Source organism: Tachypleus tridentatus, chromosome 7 (assembly GCF_004210375.1).
Source record: "Tachypleus tridentatus isolate NWPU-2018 chromosome 7, ASM421037v1, whole genome shotgun sequence".
In the NCBI taxonomy this organism is placed as follows: Eukaryota; Metazoa; Arthropoda; class Merostomata; order Xiphosura; family Limulidae; genus Tachypleus; species Tachypleus tridentatus.
Window position 1 is genome coordinate 186,678,952 of NC_134831.1, and position 19,817 is coordinate 186,698,768.

The 19,817-nt window shown below is 33.5% G+C and overlaps 1 protein-coding gene and 1 long non-coding RNA gene across 3 annotated transcripts in view; one reads left to right on the forward strand and one right to left on the reverse strand.

Annotated features, from left to right (window-relative positions):
- LOC143257507 (uncharacterized) overlaps positions 1 to 3,331 on the reverse strand; it is a 29,527-nt gene extending 26,196 nt beyond the window's left edge. The window contains exon 1 of the long non-coding RNA XR_013031890.1: positions 2,938 to 3,331. This is a non-coding gene — a long non-coding RNA (uncharacterized LOC143257507). The remainder of the gene's footprint in view (positions 1 to 2,937) is intronic.
- LOC143257504 (transcription factor collier-like) overlaps positions 1 to 19,817 on the forward strand; it is a 133,263-nt gene that overhangs the window by 110,204 nt on the left and 3,242 nt on the right. For both annotated transcript variants that reach the window (XM_076516278.1, XM_076516277.1), the window contains exons 8-13: positions 782 to 899; positions 6,006 to 6,148; positions 7,742 to 7,868; positions 9,746 to 9,834; positions 11,442 to 11,616; positions 12,417 to 12,590. In XM_076516278.1, the coding sequence (XP_076372393.1) occupies positions 782 to 899; positions 6,006 to 6,148; positions 7,742 to 7,868; positions 9,746 to 9,834; positions 11,442 to 11,616; positions 12,417 to 12,590 (826 nt within the window). The remainder of the gene's footprint in view (positions 1 to 781; positions 900 to 6,005; positions 6,149 to 7,741; positions 7,869 to 9,745; positions 9,835 to 11,441; positions 11,617 to 12,416; positions 12,591 to 19,817) is intronic.

Genomic DNA, 19,817 nt, shown 5'->3' on the forward strand with positions numbered 1-19,817 from the left:
CGTTCATAATTTAGCAGTATAAGACTAGAGAGAAGGTAGCTAGTCATCATCAACTCTTGGGCTATTCTTTTACCAACGAATAATGGGATTAATTATAACATTATAACGCCCCCACGGCTGAATGGGCGAGTATGTTTCGTGTGACGGAGATTCGACTCCTCCCTCTCCTTTTACGGTCAGCTTTTAATATAATCTTTTAGAGGATTTTAAAGAAGTATGTCCATTTTCTCTACAGAATTCTTGTCAGGATATTTCTCAATACAAAACAATATATACTATTGTCGGTTTAGTATACTTTGCTTCGCATTTGTGATCACTACATGTGTTTGTAAAGTATTTAACGAAGACCAAATATTCTACATTACTTTTTGCACTGTGACTGTTAGAATACAAACCGCTTTTAGATGGTATACAAGTACAAAATATGTATCTAAACCACTGTTCGTTTTACGTCAACACAATAAATCCAGATCGCCGATTTGCTGTGTGCCAGAGTCGCTCGTGACATCAAGGCGAATTAGAACGTGTTTGTCATATAACTAGCGGTTGTTTTAACGTATACACATATTCAGTGGATTGGAAAAAATTAGAAAAAAAAAGCAGTTGCCAACCATAGGCTGAATTTTGAGATAAAATAACTGATTGGTAAGCTTAAATTTGTGTTACATCTTGAAGACACTCCCAGAGTTAACACAATGTTAACCCAGAGGCAATTTGAAATATCACAGAAATATTCAAACATATGCAGAAATGTAGTTCTTTTACATCTGTTCCATATCAGGTTGTTGTCTCAACACAAGTCACGGTTGATGGCCCTCTGTTGGCAGTGTCTGACAATATATTTGTACACAACAACTCCAAACATGGCAGGAGAGCCAAGAGATTGGAGCCCTCAGAAGGTAAGTATACTTCTTCAATGTATGTTAAAGATCTAGTGTTCTTCTGGTAATATGTTAAAAGTCTAGTATTCTTCTGGTAATATGTTAAAGGTCTAGTGTTCTTCTGGTAATATGTTAAAGGTCTAGTGTTTTTCTGGTAATATGTTAAAGGTCTAGTGTTCTTCTGGTAATATGTTAAAGGTCTAGTGTTTTTCTGGTAATATGTTAAAGGTCTAGTGTTCTTCTGGTAATATGTTAAAGGTCTAGTGTTTTTCTGGTAATATGTTAAAGGTCTAGTGTTCTTCTGAAAATGTGTTAAATATCGAGGGTTCATCTGGTAATATGTTAAATATCTAGGGTTCATCTGGTAATACGTTAAAGATCCAGGGTTCATCTGGTAATACGTTAAAGATCTATGGTTCATCTGGTAATATGTTAAATATCTAGGGTCAATCTGGTAGTATGTTAAATATCTAGGATTCTTCTGGTAATGTGTTAGAGATCTAGTGTTCTTCTGGTTATATTTTAAAGTTTTAGGGTTCTTCTGGTAATATATTAACGATCGAGGGTTCATCTGGTAATATGTTAAATATCTAGGGTCAATCTGGTAGTATGTTAAATATCTAGGATTCTTCTGGTAATGTGTTAGAGATCTAGTGTTCTTCTGGTTATATTTTAAAGTTTTAGGGTTCTTCTGGTAATATATTAACGATCGAGGGTTCATCTGGTAATATGTTAAATATCTAGGGTTAATCTGGTAATATGTTAAATATCTAGGATTCTTCTGGTAATGTGTTAGAGATCTAGTGTTCTGCTGGTTATATTTTAAAGTTTTAGGATTCTTCTGGTAATATATTAACGATCGAGGGTTCATCTGGTAATATGTTAAAGATCCAGGATTCTTCTGGAAATATGTAAAATATCTGGGGTTTTTCTGGTAATATGTTAAAATTATTTAGGGTTCATCTGGTAATATGTTAAAGATCTAGAGTTCATCTGGTAATATGTTAAAGATCTAGGGTTTTTCTGGTAATATGTTAAATATTTAGGGTTCATCTGGTAATATGTTAAATATCTAGTGTTCTTCTGGTAATATGTTAAAGAACTAGGATTCTTTTGGTAATATGTTGAAGATCTAGGGTTCATCTGGAAATATATTAAAGATTTAGTGTTCATCTGGAAATATGTTACAGATGTAGGGTTCTTTTGGTAATATGTTAAATATCTAGGGCTCATCTGGTAATACGTCAAAGATCTAGGGTTCACCTGGTAATATGTTAAGTATCTAGGGTTCTTCTGGTAATATGTTAAAGATCTATGGTTAATCTGGTAATATGTTAAATATCTAGGGTTCATCTGGTAATATGTTAAAGATGTGAAAAACTTTCAAATAAAATATGTATAAAACTCATATCATAGTGAGAGAAAGTACTATACAGTCTGTATATAAACATTAAAATAAGTCATCCGTACAGTCACACTAGGTAAAACAATGTGGCTCAGTCTATAACAACAGGCACTTCTCTGAACTTAGTAACATTACGTGAAAGTGTGACTCAGTCTAGAACAGTCACTTGTCTAACCTTAGTGAGTATGAAAACGTTGACTGTGTGAATATATTACGAATTTAGTGTGTAAGAATGGACGTTTCACTTACCTTAGTTTAGCATAGAAATGTAGATTTTGTATGTCACGAACCCCGTTTACAAAAACATGCACCTTACTAACCTTGATTTCTTTCGTAAATGTAGATTTTATGAACATGATACTAAACCCAGTCCATAATGATAAGCACTTCACTAAAATAAGTATAGTATAGAAAGACAGATTTTGTATACGAGTTATAAAACCACTTTACACGGTTAGAACATGCGAGAGTTAGACTAGTTGAAAGTAAAGAATAATATTCTTCGAAGAGAGATGAGCAAATAATATAACGAGAGTAAACGTGAACGACAACTAGATAGTCTAAGAAGTAAGGAGTCTCAACCATTTCTGTATACATTGTTGAGTGACGAGCTGGTGCCGTGTTTCATGAAAAACCAGTGGTACTACTTACCCACAGTATTTGGCCTGGGACAACTCCGTTGGGAGTTGATACATTGATTACCAAGTTTCCTTAGCTCAAGGCTCGCTGTACCACATTCAGTCACACTTATTGACCGGTATCCACTTCCACAAGCCGCCATTTCTGTGCTATAGAGCTCTAGTCAGTTCAGTTTATATCTCAATAGCGCCACAATCTAAAGGACCTCTGTTCTTACGGCCTTTATGTAGACCTACTTGTCACACGACTTCCATCGTTTTCCTGGCCGAAATTGGATAGCGTTTGTCGTCTCAATTTTGGTTTAAAACGACCCGCGTCTTCGATTGTGCGTTAGATATAAACCAAGTAATTGAATTAAGGAAGTTTTTTTTTTTTTTTTTTATTGTTACATAAATTAAATTACCAACATCTAGTCGTACTATTATGCTCAATTTTAGGCATATTGTTTCTCTATATAATGTTTATTATAAATATGCCGAAAAGTATCCTTATTGGAATAGATAGATTTCATAATATACACATCTGTTATCAGATTACTAAATGTTGACACGATAGTGATATCAAAACTGGAAGATAAACTGTATTCGTACATTCACTGCTGGCATTAGAGTTTAGTATAACCTACGGTAACATCTCTGTTTGTCACGTTGAATTAACCTTCTGACATACGTACGTGTGATGTGATTGATAAAAAGGTCGAATCTGACGTGTGTTAGTCCAGTTACGAGAAAAAAAAAAAAACAAAAAAGTTCTATTTTGTGTAATGATACAAAATGCTGAGTAATATGGCTTCGCTATTTAAAACCCAGGGTAAATATGAGCATTTCGATGGATAATGTTTAAAGTGCTTAGCTAGAATAGTTTTCTTTTTACCATGTAAATAATTGCATTTTTACGGAAACATTTATTTTGATGAGAAGAAATATTTCTCGCGGATAAATTTGGAATTGGTTCCATGATGTGCAACCGTCAAAATTTATAAAAATCCATTGAAGCTTTTAAGAAACCAGAAGATAAGCTAACAGAACGCGGTGCTCGTCGTAGTAGCATATATTAATCTCTTCTTTAAAAAATCAAATTAGTTTGCGAATATACATTTCGCAAATATAAAAAGTGTTTTGGAAGTTAAAGAAAGCAAACTTTCTCCTGTCCAGTCAACATGAAACTTATAGCATGAGCAATTTCGATAAAAATAAATAAACATTTTAAATAGATGTATCAAAAGCTTCGTGAATAATACTCAGATGAGTAAAGCATATTTTGAATGATTCTATAAAAAAGTACCGTTATATAAAGTTGGATTCAGTAGATAGCCCGAGGTGGCTTTGCCATAAGAAAAACACAAACACACACACATAATTACCCCGGCCCGGCATAGCCAGGTGGTTAAGGTACTCGACTCTAATCCGAGGGTCGCGGGTTCGAATCTCCGTCACTCCAACCATCCTCGCTCTTTCAGCCGTGGGGGCGTTGTAAAGTAACGGTTAATCCCACTTTTCGTTGATAAAAGAGTACCTCAAGAGTTGGCAGTGGGTGGTGATGACGACCTGCTTTCCCTCTAGTTTTACACTGCTAAATTAGGGAAGGTCAGCGCAGATAGCCCTCGTGTAGCTTCCAACCCACAACCCTCAAATTACGAGTCGAGTGCCTTACCCACCTGGCCATGCCGGGCCTAACTAGAGGAAAGATGCTTATTTAATACTGCCTACCTCCAACTGTTGAGATACACTTTGCCAACGAATACTGGGATTGACCGTCACTTCATAACTCCACCAGAGTTTAGAGAATGAGCATTAAGTGTGACAGGTTTCTATTCCGTGACCACAACTAAAAACATGATATACGATACGGGATTTATAAATATATGTTCAGTTTTTATGCAAATATTATAATATCGTGACCTGATAGTAATCGCGCCGCTCCATGAATTCAAGTGTCCATGGTTTATGACCCGTTACCAAAAAATATGAATCTCAGGACTTTATGGTCGTGCGTGCGTTATAAGAGAGAGTAAAGTCGCACTATTTTGATTTTAGTAGTCAAATAAGTGTCCTCCTGTATACCAGTTTAAAGTTAAATACAGCTTGGATTGAATTTTAGGATTTTATATATTAAATAATCTGGAGCACATCCATCTCTATATAAATATTCGGTTTGGCATGGCCAGGGGGTTAAGGCACTCGACTCGTAACCTGAGGGTCGCGGGTTTGCATCCCTGTCGTGCCAAACATGCTCGCCCTTTCAGCCGTGGGGGCGTTATAATGTGACCGTCAATTCCACTATTCGTTGGTAATAAGTGTAGCACAAGAGTTGGCGAAGGTGGTGATGACTATCTGCCTTCCCTCTAGTCTTACACTGCTAAATTAGGGACGACTAGCGCAGATAACCCTCGAGTAGCTTTGCGCGAAATTAAAAAAACAAACAAACTGTTCATATTCATATATATACAGGGTGTATATATTTATATATCCTACCTTTAAAATATTCGATGACGTTGTTCGACCTTTGATTTTATTTCTGAATACTTTTTCATTCTGCTTATATGAACATTTTTATGGTTGGTTATATTAAGACAGTCTTTGTATATTATATTGTCACAATGTATTGTATATGCATGTACTGTGAATTTTAACATAAGTGTTTCATATATATTATTTCTTAATCGTGCATTTTGTTTGTACCTCGATAAAATAGCGGTAAGTCTTCGAATTTACAACGCCAAAATGAGGTGTTCGATTCCAGATAGCTCGATCTGGCTTTGCTATGAGAAAACACACACACACACATTTTATTTACTGAACAATGTATAAAGTACTGAATAACTTTGATTGTACTATTAAATTAGTTACCGCTAAGTTATGTTTAGGATCAGACGACAAAGTTCTTCCTTTACAATGTTCGACGACGTTGTTCGACCTTTTACTTTTTTTCTGAATACTTTCTATTTTGCCCATATTAAGATTGTAAAGGTTGGTTATATTAAGGCAGTCTTTGTATATTGTTCATGTTGCATTGTGTATATATACAAGCACTGTACTGTGTAATGTGAATTTTAACACAAGTGCTTAATCATTTTTCAGTTCTGTTTGCAGCAACACCGTGTATTAAAGCGATCTGTCCCAGTGAAGGTTGGACAACAGGGGGCAGCACAGTGATCATTATAGGAGATAATTTTTTTGATGGCCTTCAAGTTCTTTTCGGAACTATGTTAGTTTGGAGTGAAGTAAGTTCAAATTGAAAATAAAAAGAAATATTTGTTAACAAAATAAAAATAAATAATCTTTTATTGATCCGGAGTTGTATTTCTGTGTTAGAATGTTTCCAACAGGGCTTACGAAGTCAATAACAAGTTTTAGAGTGAATTTCCTCAAGACAGTTTTAAGGTTTTTATAATTTGGATATATTCTTATATATTTAACAACGTTTGGAAGACATGAAGTATATTAAAGAAACAATGCAACAAAAATAAACCTGATAATATAAGCGCACAGGTAAAGAGCCTCTCATCTGAATTAATTGTAGAATATTCCAGATAAAGAAGTGAAAGAAAACGGTGACCATTATTTTAAAACGTCTTGGGTAAATAAGTGTTGATTTGTCTTCATTATATTTAAAAAATATATCTGAGGTCAATTAAAAATTGTTTATATTGCATTAACGGTTTTATAAGTGGTTCTGACTAGTATTTAGCTCTACGTTTTTACATTTCTTTAAAAGAAACAACAAGTAAGATCATAAAGTCTATATATACTACTCTTAATAAAAGGCAGTTTTTAAGAAGACTAACGGTCTAAGTTAATATTAAGATCTAATGCTACACTTTTTGTCTGGGCGAAATAATTAGAAATAATTGAGGATATTGAATGTTCTCGTACTCACTTCTATAGAACATTCGCATAAATATTATTTAATATTTATTTTCAATTTCTTTTTATTAAATGTGTTAATTACGCGAGAGCTTCATTTTAAACGCAAGTCAAACAGCCTTTATCATGTTAAACACAAATCAAACAGAGAGTGAGGAACTGTAGGCTTCTGTGATTGAATGATGTACTCGAACAAATGATTTTTGGAATCCAACATGTCAAGAAAAAGTATTCGCAGCACCTTCACCACTAGTGTACTTTGACATGCATAATTATGTTTGAGCAGGCTTAAGGGATAAACGTCCATGAAACTGAAAGATATCTGAGCAAATGGAGCTGCCGTGATTGACACCGTAAAGGTGTGGCCTATTATTTTCTTGTTCATGGATCCATCAGAGTTTAAAAACCTTGTTTATTAGTTATTTAATAACGTAAGATGTATGTTCTGACTCAACCTAATCACTATTATTGTTTTTTTAGGTTAAAGGGTTCTGTTTCGCAACTTAATCTTTATTCTGAGTATGAGAGCGATCCACACGATAATACTGGTTTGTTTTTCAAGTCCGTTGTCATCCCAAACGCTCTGCTTCGATTCCATGAAGAATTTGGCTCTGCATCATTTTAAAACTTACTAAACGCATATTTTACATTTAATTGTCAAATGATCGAAAATTCATCCTGATTAAAACATACGGAAACTAAAAATATTTCTATTAATGCACTGCGACGGCCTGACACTGTTCATGTTAAATAATTTTTTATGTGAAATGTGTTTAATCATGTGTAGCTTTTCATTACAAACTTGTTTAGAATTATGTACACATAGCATCAGACGACTCTTAACAGGTACTATGGGCAACAAATTACTGTAGGTTTACACTTTAAATTCACTTTCCGGGGACGATGTATTTGCCTAATGTTCATGTACGATACGCCTGCTTTTCTTTCAGCTGATTACGTCACATGCTATTCGGGTTCAGACTCCACCACGTCACATCCCCGGTGTAGTTGAGGTCACACTGTCGTATAAGTCTAAACAGTTTTGTAAAGGAGCACCTGGAAGATTCGTCTATGTTTGTGGGTATTTCTCTGAATTAATCTATCATTATTTTTATGTTTGTTGGTATCTCTGAATTAATCCATCATTATTTTTATGTTTGTTAGTATTTCTCTGAATTAATCTATCATTATTTTTATGTTTGTTGGTATCTCTGAATTAATCTATCATTATTTTTATGTTTGTGTTGGTATCTTTCTGAATCAATCTTTAATTATTTTTATGTTTGTTGGTATCTTTCTGAATTAATCTATCATTATTTTTATGTTTGTTGGTATCTTTCTGAATTAATCTATCATTATTTTTATGTTTGTTGGTATCTTTCTGAATCAATCTATAATTATTTTTATGTTTGTTGGTATCTTTCTGAATTAATCTATCATTATTTTTATGTTTGTTGGCATCTCTCTGAATTAATCTATCATTATTTTTATGTTTGTTGGTATTTCTCTGAATTAATATATCATTATTTTTATGTTTGTGTTGGTATCTTTCTGAATCAATCTATAATTATTTTTATGTTTGTTGGTATCTTTCTGAATTAATCTATCATTATTTTTATGTTTGTTGGTATCTTTCTGAATTAATCTATCATTATTTTTATGTTTGTTGGTATCTTTCTGAATCAATCTATAATTATTTTTATGTTTGTTGGTATCTTTCTGAATTAATCTATCATTATTTTTATGTTTGTTGGTATCTTTCTGAATTAATCTATCATTATTTTTATGTTTGTTGGTATTTCTCTGAATTAATCTATCATTATTTTTATGTTTGTTGGTATTTCTCTGAATTACTCTATCATTATTTTTATGTTTGTTGGTATCTCTCTGAATTAATCTATCGTTATTTTTTATCCTAGAAGCTAGAAACATTAATTCAAACTGTCTAATATTTTATCATATTTCATCACAGTACATATACAAACATATAAATTATTTTACTCATATTTTTAACATTTTTAAACATCTTTTTCTCTCAAATTTCCCAGTAAATTAACGGTAGGTTTATGAACTTATAATGTTTTAACATTATAATTTGGAATTCGATTACCTGCGATGGACAGATAAAAAATATTTCCCTTTCTCCTAGTTTTATTTTTCGTTTACTTATATTTTTCCAGATTCAAGCATCTTCACATTCGTTCCAGATTATATTTCAACTTCATATTTATTTAAACCACATTCTCTACATCCTTGTTCATTTCTTCTTCGTATCCTGGTGAGTCCGGACTTAGTTTACGGACTTATAATAGGGTTCGACCCTCCCTGTAGCGCTTTCTCTTCCAGTTTAAATTTCTTGTTCTTTTCTCATCTTTTGTGTATTTGTTATATGTTTTTATCCATTTTCCTTTTTACTTTGTTTCTAATTAAGCACAAAGCTATACAATGGGTTACCTTTTTTCTGCCCACAACGAGTATTGAAACCCGGTTTCTATCATTGTAAGCCCGAAGACATACCGCTGTGACACTGGGATTAGTTAAATATTTCATAACATTTCGTTTCTCCGTGTTTTACAATATTATATTATTATCACAACAGTATACCATTATTACACTTTGTAATTAAATATTTATTGTTTATTCGTCGCAATCTTTTCCTAAAACAATATGTTTTTATCACAGCCCAGATAGTGCTTAAAGGAATATATATTATTTATTAACATCATGTTTTAAATTGTTCACGTGTTTATCTTCATTATTTCATGCCTGTGTTTCTGTGACTTTGCTACTTACATAGCTTCTTGTAATGCTTTTATGTATGACGTTTTGCTTAAAACTATTTTACTATTTTAAGGTACGTGCGTAATTCTGTCTACTAGAATATTGATGTTGTATATTCTAGGACTCTTCAAAAAGGTAACGTTTACGATTTTTTTTACTCTTATTTTGTTAAGCTCTAAATGAACCAACGATAGATTACGGGTTCCAACGCTTGGCGAAACTCATCCCAAGGCATCCAGGAGACCCAGAGAAACTTCCTAAGGTATTGACATTATCCTAGCATTAAATAAATGAATAAATAAAACGTGTTTATGAAATGTCTTAGTCAATTAAATTATATATTTATATACTTTATATAACGAGATGCTAACTTCATAATTTCATTTAATTCTGTTTTATAAAAAACGATAGACTTCCAGCATACATTGAGGCAACAAAAGCTATGAATCATAATTCTTGAAATTTGAAATTTCGAGAAATATGGTCAAACATATCAGTGCTATAGTTGCTCACAAGAAACGTCATAAATATCCACAGATAAACATTACAGATGTTCATGAATGTCATAAATGTTCAAAACCCAACGTCAAACGAGCCCATAAGCCAGTATCATACGTGTGTATAAATCAACTTCATAATGTCCACAACCAACATCATAAATGACCATAAGCCAACGGCATACATGTCCCTAAAATAGTGTCATAGGTATTCATGGGCCAAGTTTTTAGGAGTTGTATTTTTTTAAACAGTGAGTTAACAAGGGGACACTGTCTCATCAATCACTTGTAAACACGCAGGATGTACATGTACAATATATTATTATATCAAAAAACAACCAACTTGGCACTTGGTTTCTTCAACTTCCAGTCCAAAAATCAGCAAAGTGGCAAACATGAAAGAAACGTTTAAGAATAACAACAACAAGTAGTGAGGTATTGTTTAACATATATAATTAAGAGGTCATAAGTCATTTCATTACCTTCGTCACTCTAATTGCTTCTTTTGTTAATTATTTGCTATTTTTGTAAATGAATCTGACTCTCTGCTCTCATAGTGCGACTGATAATTTGAAACTTCTCCGGAGTGTTCTTACAGTAGCCAGTCTTTTCTCCTATTTTCGCAAGGAAAGCTTCCTTAGGTGAGATGTTTAGCTTTTGCTTATCGCAACTGTTGAAGTTTGAAACGCCAGGACTCAGCTGGCGACGTTGCGGATTCGCTTTCTAATGTGTACTGGGTGTCTTTAAACAGTTATGTTCTATGTTTCAAATGAAGACAGCTCCTACTGCATTGAGTATTAGGTAGATGCGTTTGTAACAAAGAAAACAAAGCTAACTGTACGATCGATATTCATTCCATTACACATTATATATGATTACTTCTCAAGTTTCTTTGATATCTGTTCTTTTATTCCTGGTAGAAGTTCCAAAGAAATTACTTTGTATTAAAAATTACGGTAAGGAAAAATATTTTTAAAGGAGGCACAATGTTTCGATCACTGGAGAAATCGTTCTCAAGAATCAATGATCGAAACGTTGTGTCTACTTTAAAACAAATCTTTCTTACTGTAAAAGCTGTGACTTGTAGTAAAATAATAATTAATAAGTAACTCAAGACGAAACTATTAAGCACATTTTAACCTAGTGGAAGTATTTTCATGAGTTAATTTATAGTATGTTTTTATTTGCGTGTGCGTATCTTTCGTGTGTTTTTGTTTAGATTATCTTACAAACAAATGCGGTGTGTTCTTGTAAACTGTTTTTATACATCGTACCGTAATTCGAAATATAATCTTTAAAATTGCTAAATCTTAAAAAAATATATATTTTATTCTCGTGTTTAACCGCTAGATAAAACTCTTCATCCCGCTAGGAAATCATCTTGAAACGAGCAGCGGATCTAGCGGAAGCCCTCTATAGTATGCCGAGGAACAACCAGTTGACACTTCCGGCGCCAAGATCCCCAGCTCTAAACAATGCCACAGCAATGTCCGGTTTCAATGCCTATACTGGTCAGTTAACTGTAAACGGTCAAGAAAACGGAACAGGTAAGAGTAAACCGAACGTGCACTAATATAACAAACAGATGGTACTAGTGAATCCTTTGAAGAAATTTAACAGATGGTACTAAAGCGAAACCTTCGAAGATATGTAACAAATGGTACTAAAGTGAAACTTTTGAAGGTATATAACAGATGGTACTAAAGTGAAACCTTTTAACAAATACATTAGAAGGTACTAGTGAAACATTTTAGCAAATTCAACACATGGTACAAGCGAAACCTTTTGTCAAACATATCAGATTCCACTGAAGTGAAATTAAAGTAAAATGAGAACTTTGAAGGAAAAAAATAGTTTATTTTCACGCGTGCAAACTGAAAGTTTTTCTGAAGCATAGAATTTCATTATTTTAGTTTGACACATTAAAACAAATACAAATGTCCAAAACATTGTCTTTATGACACACGTTTGAATTAAGTCTCAACTGTTTGTCTTGATTTGTTCGAACACAAAAACCTTCATTTCTGTGGCCAAGAGTAGCTAATTCCTGGTCCTCTGAGACCTTAAGGTCTTTAACTGATCTCAACTATCGACTTGCTGCCTCTGTTGTTTATCTAAGGAAACCTGTTACAAGAGTATCCCATTAAGAGCTGATAATACCAGAAGGTTAGGAAGGATTATCATTTTCTTTCGAAATTTGTACCCTATTTGAAGACACGAACAACGCAATATCATCGTGAGCACACGAACATTCTGAATGTTCAAGCGACTGGTAGTGTTTAAAACTTCGTATATTGACATTGTATCCAAAGCTAGTGGCTTTTATCTCCCCATACTTTTCTTGCAGACTATGGAAGAGCTCAAAGCAGTAGCGTATCCCCCAGAGGATACGGATCCAATGCATCCACCCCCCACAGTACAAACGGATCGTCTTACGGGGCGGCTGCCATGTCTGGAGGCTATGGGGGACCGGGGAATCTTGGGAATATGGCGGTACCAGGTTCACCAGGTCTGTTTAATGGTAAGTATGGGTCGCCTTTTATTAGTTTTTGTGAGTTTCTTTACAAATGCCAAATATAGTATTTGTATTAGTAATTTATCTGTACGTGTTAGAAAATATTAGTGGTCAACTTTTCGTCATTCACACTGAACACAACTCTTTCAACTTTGAATCGCTTACAGGTTAAGCCACATTATTTTCAAATTATTGTGTGTATTGAGAACCTGTGATCGATAAATTTAGAAAGATGACACGAAGAATTTCATGGATAAGGATATGAACTAGTTATAGTAGAAAATTAATCAAAGTTCCTTACGTTCTAAGTGATTTGATCTGTTCTGTCAATGTGAATAAAAATACTGATATCCGACTAAACATTACTAGCAAATTCACTGTGCGTATGTTTTATATTAAGATGATTCGTATTGCACTACAAATCAATATTTTATACAATATGTTAAACATAAACTATTTTTGATACATTTTAAATATTGAGAACGTGTGAGTGCAATCCTGCTGTTAAGCCTAAATATCACAATAAAAATCCCTTTATATAAGTATTGAAGTGATTACAACTTTATTCAGGTCAAGCGTGTTAAGGCGTGCGACTCGTAACCTGAGGGTCGCGGGTTCGAATCCCGGTCGCACTAAACATGCTCGCCCTTTCAGCCGTGGGGGCGTTATAATGTTACGGTCAATCCCACTATTCGTTGATAAAAGAGTAGCGCAAGAGTTGGCGGTGGGTGGTGATGACTAGCTGCCTTCCCTCTAGTCTTACACTGCTATAGCAGTGCTAGTTGGCGGTGGGTGGTGATGACTAGCTGCCTTCCCTCTAGTCTTACACTGCTATATTAGGAACGGCTAGTGCAGATAGCCCTCGAGTAGCTTTGTGCGAAATTCAAAAACAAACAAACAACTTTTTTTTTTAATTTACTTAATCTCTACCAGAGGGAAGTTTATACTTATTATTTGATCTCGTTAAAAAGACGCAAATTTATTATTGATGTGTTTTTTTTGTATGTTACACGAACCATCAATGGTAAACAAAACACGTTTATCTATGGATTGGTTGTGAGTATTGAAGAAATGGATATCGAAGTGGGATCTACATACGATTTATTTATTGAGTAATTATTTATAGTATATCAAATAGTCACATGCCACGAAAATTAATTCCTTTAGATAAGCTTATGTGTGTGTGTTTTTCGTATAGCAAAGCCACAAAGGGCTATCTGCTCAGCCCACCGAGGGGAATCGAACCCCTGATTTTAGCGTTGTAAATCCAGAGACATACCGCTGTACTAGCGGGGGGCTAGATAAACTTAACCAAAGATATCGAACGCGTCTTCTTGTTATGTCGAATGAACAAATTTGGAAATACATTATAACTAATCCAATAAATGTTCAGATTTTATCATATCATTTACCACTGCCTGCATATCTCGAGGAAATCTGTTTTATTTTGTCCTGTCTTATTTTCGAGGATTTTTAAATTTTTGTGGTTACAACATGAATTTTAATGACAGTTTTCAAGATATTCCTATAAATATTTATGTGTATACATATATATATGTAACCGTTTTTTTTTTCTATTTATCTAAGTCAATAACTTACTTCTTACCTGAAGAACTGTTACAATATATTTTCTGTATTATTTTTAAAACATTTAAATGAAAAAGTATTTTTGTCCCAATACGTACACCGTTTTGTTGACGTAGATACAGAATAAAATGTTCTCTAAAAGTAAGCAAACACTGAAACGTGCGTGGAATGTTTGTCCTTTATGTGTTATCAGTTATAAGACATTTAACTTACACTTTTCATCATTAAACGTGAAGACAGTACTCGTAATTCAAATACTAATTAGTTGTTACATTTAACGTGCTTTTGCTCGTACAGTTTTATTTGTAATGGAGCTTATTATTTCTATCATTATACAGAAAAACGCATCTCTAATTCAGAAGGTGCAAAATGGTGTTTAGAATGTTTATTTAATTATCTGATATTTACATTGTTACACATCAGTTCGATACTAGTATTGGAAAATGTCTATAGCTCATTATGTGTCGAAGCAAAGAGTCGGTGGTAAATTTTAGATGGTGATAGGAATTTAAAGTAAGACACTGGTGGAAGATTAACTAGAATAGGTTCAAACCTTTGACCCACGAGCTTCTTAATGACTCTGTTAACATGTTTCGGTTAATGAGTTAATGATATCACTACCATACCCCTTTGAAGCACAGTTAGTGCTAATGTGATTCTCAACACTGATCGCACTGTCCTGCAATACATTGCTTATGCTGCCAAGAAGATATTACCACTGAACACTTTAACATGTTTGAAACAGTTTGTGCTAACGAGTCAGAGAGAAAATGGGTTTACTATATCGTAGTCCAAGATAAAAATTGATAAATTACGTTGCATAGAAAAGCCAATAAGCCAACATCCTTCCATATTCTAAAGCTGTTTATTGCGTTATTCTTAGATCATGATTGGAATGATTAATGTCAGTGCTTAGATCATGATTGGAATGATTCTTTTATTGATGCCCCTCCACCAGTGGCTCAGCGGTAAATTTGAAGGCTTATAACACTATAAATCAGGTTTTGATACCCGTGGTGGGCACAACACTAATAGCTTCGTGTAGCTTCGTGCTTAATAATAAACAAAGTGTTTTACTGATCTAAGTTATATTATTTAAATATAAAAATAATGTTAGTATGCATTGAGTATAATTAAAAAAAACGCGAAATGTAGAAACGCTGGTTAGACGGATCTCTATTCTTTACCTACATAACTGTAATAGTTTACTTACTCGAATAAAGCTCCGGAAATTTAAAAAAAGAAAGAAAAAAAAAGATTATTATTTCCTTTCCATAAAACTCAGTAACAACATGGAAATCAGAGCACGCTCATTAGGTAGGGCGTGCCCTTCGAAAGCAATATCAGGCACTTCTTTTTACATGTAACATTTTATGCAATTATTATGCAAACGTAACGTACGTGAGTAATAAGAATTATTGGATTGCTTGTGTTTTACGGGTGTGTTCATGGCTACACTAGGTTTATTTTTTTATGCACGTGAACATCGGTTATATTACATAAAACTCAGTTCTTGTGAGTTCATAGCTTGAACACAACTTGTCGATTTTACATCTTCAGGTACATTTTATTATGTTAACAGATGTTACGACCAGTTTGTTTTTTCTTACGTTTTCTATAAATTTATTAATGGTTTAACCCAGAAACACTACTGAACAGAGTGACGTCAGCTGACGTAACGAAAATATGTTTATTGTAACATAAGTAGCGTGAGCTGAAATAGTCGAAATACCAGTGTTTATTCTAACGTTAGTCATGTTAGCTCAAAACCTGAGGGAATAGCAGTATTACAACAAAAGTCTCGTCAACTGGGGAGGCTAAGGTACCAGTGTCAATATACATATATTGTAGTAACTGTTACGTTAACTAAAGCTGAGGTATTAATGTCAATATATATAAATATATATGCTGTAGTACTGTTACATTAACTGAATAAGCTAAAGTATCAGTGTGAATGTGTGTGTGTATATATACTGTTCTAAAATTAAGATAATTGAAGAAGCTAATGTCCTAGTGTCAATATATATATATAACAAGAGAAAAGAACCTAGAAATATCAAACTTTGCACCCCTACTAAATGGACCATGGGGGTGTGCATCTGGGTATTATTACTTATCTTATGCACGTGATTGCGTACATGCGCGTGCGTATCTTTTTAATAAGGCAAACTAGTGAAAAACCACAGAGAAAAGAAGTCATTCCCTATGTTACGAATAGACAACCAGACATTATAGACAGGCACGTGTATGTGTTCATGCGCGCCTGCCCTTTTGTCTATTGTGTAACAGCCATAGCTTCAAAAGGAAAGCTAAAAACCGGAAATTTTCCACCAATATTAAGCGGACCCTGAAAGTGTACAGCTGGGTATTATTACTTATCCATGTGCGTGCGCGCATGCACATGTGAATCTTGTTAGGAGGTAAGCTATTAAAAAAAACACATAGAAAAGAATAGTGACCACCATAGTTCCAAGTAGAAAGAACCTAGAAACCTAAAATTTTGGAAACATACTAAGTGGATCACGATGGTGTGCACCTAGATATTACTACTTATTTCTATGCGTGCGCATCTTGTTAATGTGGTAAGTTAGCGAAAAACCACATAGAAAAGAAGTGATTCATTAAACAACAACTTTTAACATGCAGAAAAGCCAATGTGTTTTTATAACAGTGCGTTCCAACAATGGCTTTAATGTCATGTTGCTTAGTAAAAAAAAGAAAAAAGAAAAAGATATGTAGGTTATACTTTTATGCTAAAATGGGTTCAGAATACACATGCTATCATCCTAATAACCCAAGCAAAAGTTACGTTGACTGAAGAGGCTAAGGTATTAGTGTCAATATATGTATATATATTGCAGTAACAGTTGAGTCAAATAAAGAGACAAGGGTACTAGTGTGAATATATATTGAAGTTAGAGTTACCTTAACTGAAGATGATGAGGTATTAGTTTCAATATGCTAACGTTGTCAGTCACCAGCGCCAGGTCTGTAACTCACAATGTAAGCACTAAAACACTTAGAACACCTTTCCAGTGAAGTTTGTAAGCTCTGAGAGAAGAAGTCAAACAGCAACTTCTACACAACGAGTCCACAACGTCTTATTGATTACTAAGCCTATAATCGATATCAGAGATGTCACGTTAATTAAGATTCTTCTAAGGCAAATACTACCACTGTCTCTCAGGAACACAATATAGAATTTGACTGGCATGTTGAGGCCACAACGTATAACTGGGCTTTCAAACAGTCCAAGGTTTGCATTCATCATTCTGGAAGGAAGAAACATGGGAAACCTAGGAATGTACTTTGTCCATTTTTTTTATACGAAGCTTCCGTAAAAAAATTCATAGTTGCTGTTAAGAATCAATGATATCATACATACCACGGTTAGTGGAACATGATTTTAAACAATATCTCTGGTGTCAGGATGGCATTAGTTGAGAATTAGCCCAAGGGAAAGACAGTATCTTTATGTATTCAAGAGCTGTGTCATGACAATGTGAAGTGGTCAACTTGTATTGTGTAGTGGTACTGCTACATCCAAACGTCTAATCGTTGATTTCTTCAGAATACCACTTTTTATTTCCCCATTAATGCTGTTTACTATTAGTTTCCATACATCTTTATCTATTAATGCTGTTTACTATCAGTTTTCATGCGTCTTTATCCATTAATGATGTTTACTATCAGTTTCCATACATCTTTGTCCATTAATGCTGTTTACTATCAGTTTTCATACGTCTTTATCCATTAATGATGTTTGCTATCAGTTTTCATACGTCTTTATCCATTAATGATGTTTACTATCAGTTTCCATACATCTTTATCCATTAATGCTGTTTACTATCAGTTTTCATATGTCTTTATCCATTAATGATGTTTGCTATCAGTTTTCATACATCTTTATCCATTAATGCTGTTTACTAACAATTTCCATACGTCTTTATCCATTAATGATGTTTGCTATCAGTTTTCATACATCTTTATCCATTAATGCTGTTTACTATCAGTTTTCATACGTCTTTATTCATTAATGATGTTTGCTATCATTTTCCATACATCTTTATCCATTAATGCTGTTTACTATCAGTTTTCATACGTCTTTATCCATTAATGATGTTTACTGTCAGTTTCCATACATCTTTATCCATTAATGCTGTTTACTATCTGTTTTCATACGTCTTTATCCATTAATGCTGTTTACTATCAGTTTTCATACATCTTTATCCATTAATGCTGTTTACTATCAGTTTCCATACATCTTTATCCATTAATGCTGTTTACTATCAGTTTCCATACGTCTTTATCCATTAATGATGTTTGATATCAGTTTTCATACATCTTTATCCATTAATGCTGTTTACTATCAGTTTTCATACGTCTTTATCCATTAATGATGTTTGGTATCAGTTTTCATACATCTTTATCCATTAATGCTGTTTACTATCAGTTTCCATACATCTTTATCCGTTAATGCTGTTTACTATCAGTTTCCACATCCAAAAACTTTAATTTTCTTTCCTTCAATTTATTCTTGGCTGCAGTCACGTGTCCTTAGATTCTTCCAATAGCTTTCAACACACACTACCTTTAAGTCCCACTACATAATTTTGCTGAAGAAGTTGTATAGGTAATGTTTGACAAGACCTAATATTTCTTTCTTTTTCATTCATATGATTATGCACTAGCAGTCTGAATATTGAATACATTCTCGTTCACTCTGCTTCATGCTTTTTTACTAATGTCATCTTTGACTTGTTCCTGCACCAATGACTGATATATTCACTTCTCTTGGTTTTTGGACGTTCAAACAATGGGATGGTCATGTTGTTCTGTTGTAGCAACACTCCTCATTTTTCTCTCAACTTCTTCATTGTCTTGGATTATTCGTAGTTTTATAGTTTAGAGTTCAATGTTTGATGAAGTATCTTCAGCCGTAACTTTCGTTAAACATATTTTACTTCTTGCACGAGAAAACTTTTAGAATACTCTTCTATTTCCACCATTTTGAAGAAAGAGACAAATTATTCTAAAAATATGTGACTTTTTTCGTTGAATGTATGCTTTTTATTTGCACATTTTCAATTAAAATTCTGTAAATTATTTTAAAGATTGTTCTAGGTTGTTTCTCTGTTTGTGCATGTCTAACATTGTTTATTAGAAGGAAAAAGTGTTTGAATTTGTAACTCACCTAAGTATATATACTTAACAAAAACGAATAAATATTTCTTTCCAGTATACAAATTCAAGTAAAATACTGTACAGAAAACAAAAAAATTGTCAATTACTGAATAATTGTTAGAGACAGTGTACAATACAATACACGAACAACAACATGGTAATAAAGCATGCATGAGCTAATGTCAACCAATATACAATTATCTACATTCTAGAGAAAGACGTCATCTCAGAGATGACAAAATTATCAATTTTCAGAGAAGAAATACCAACTATAATCACGGAAACTATTGTTAAACAAATATCTAACCTTGAACTGTGCTGGGACAATCCGAGGGTTTATCACACCTGTAAAAGTTTTGACAAAATACATTCTGTCAACTTGGATTTAGCAGTTCGTTAACCTGACCTATTTAGATGACTAATTTAATTATCGCGAGAGTGGTTAGAAGTGTCACACTTTCT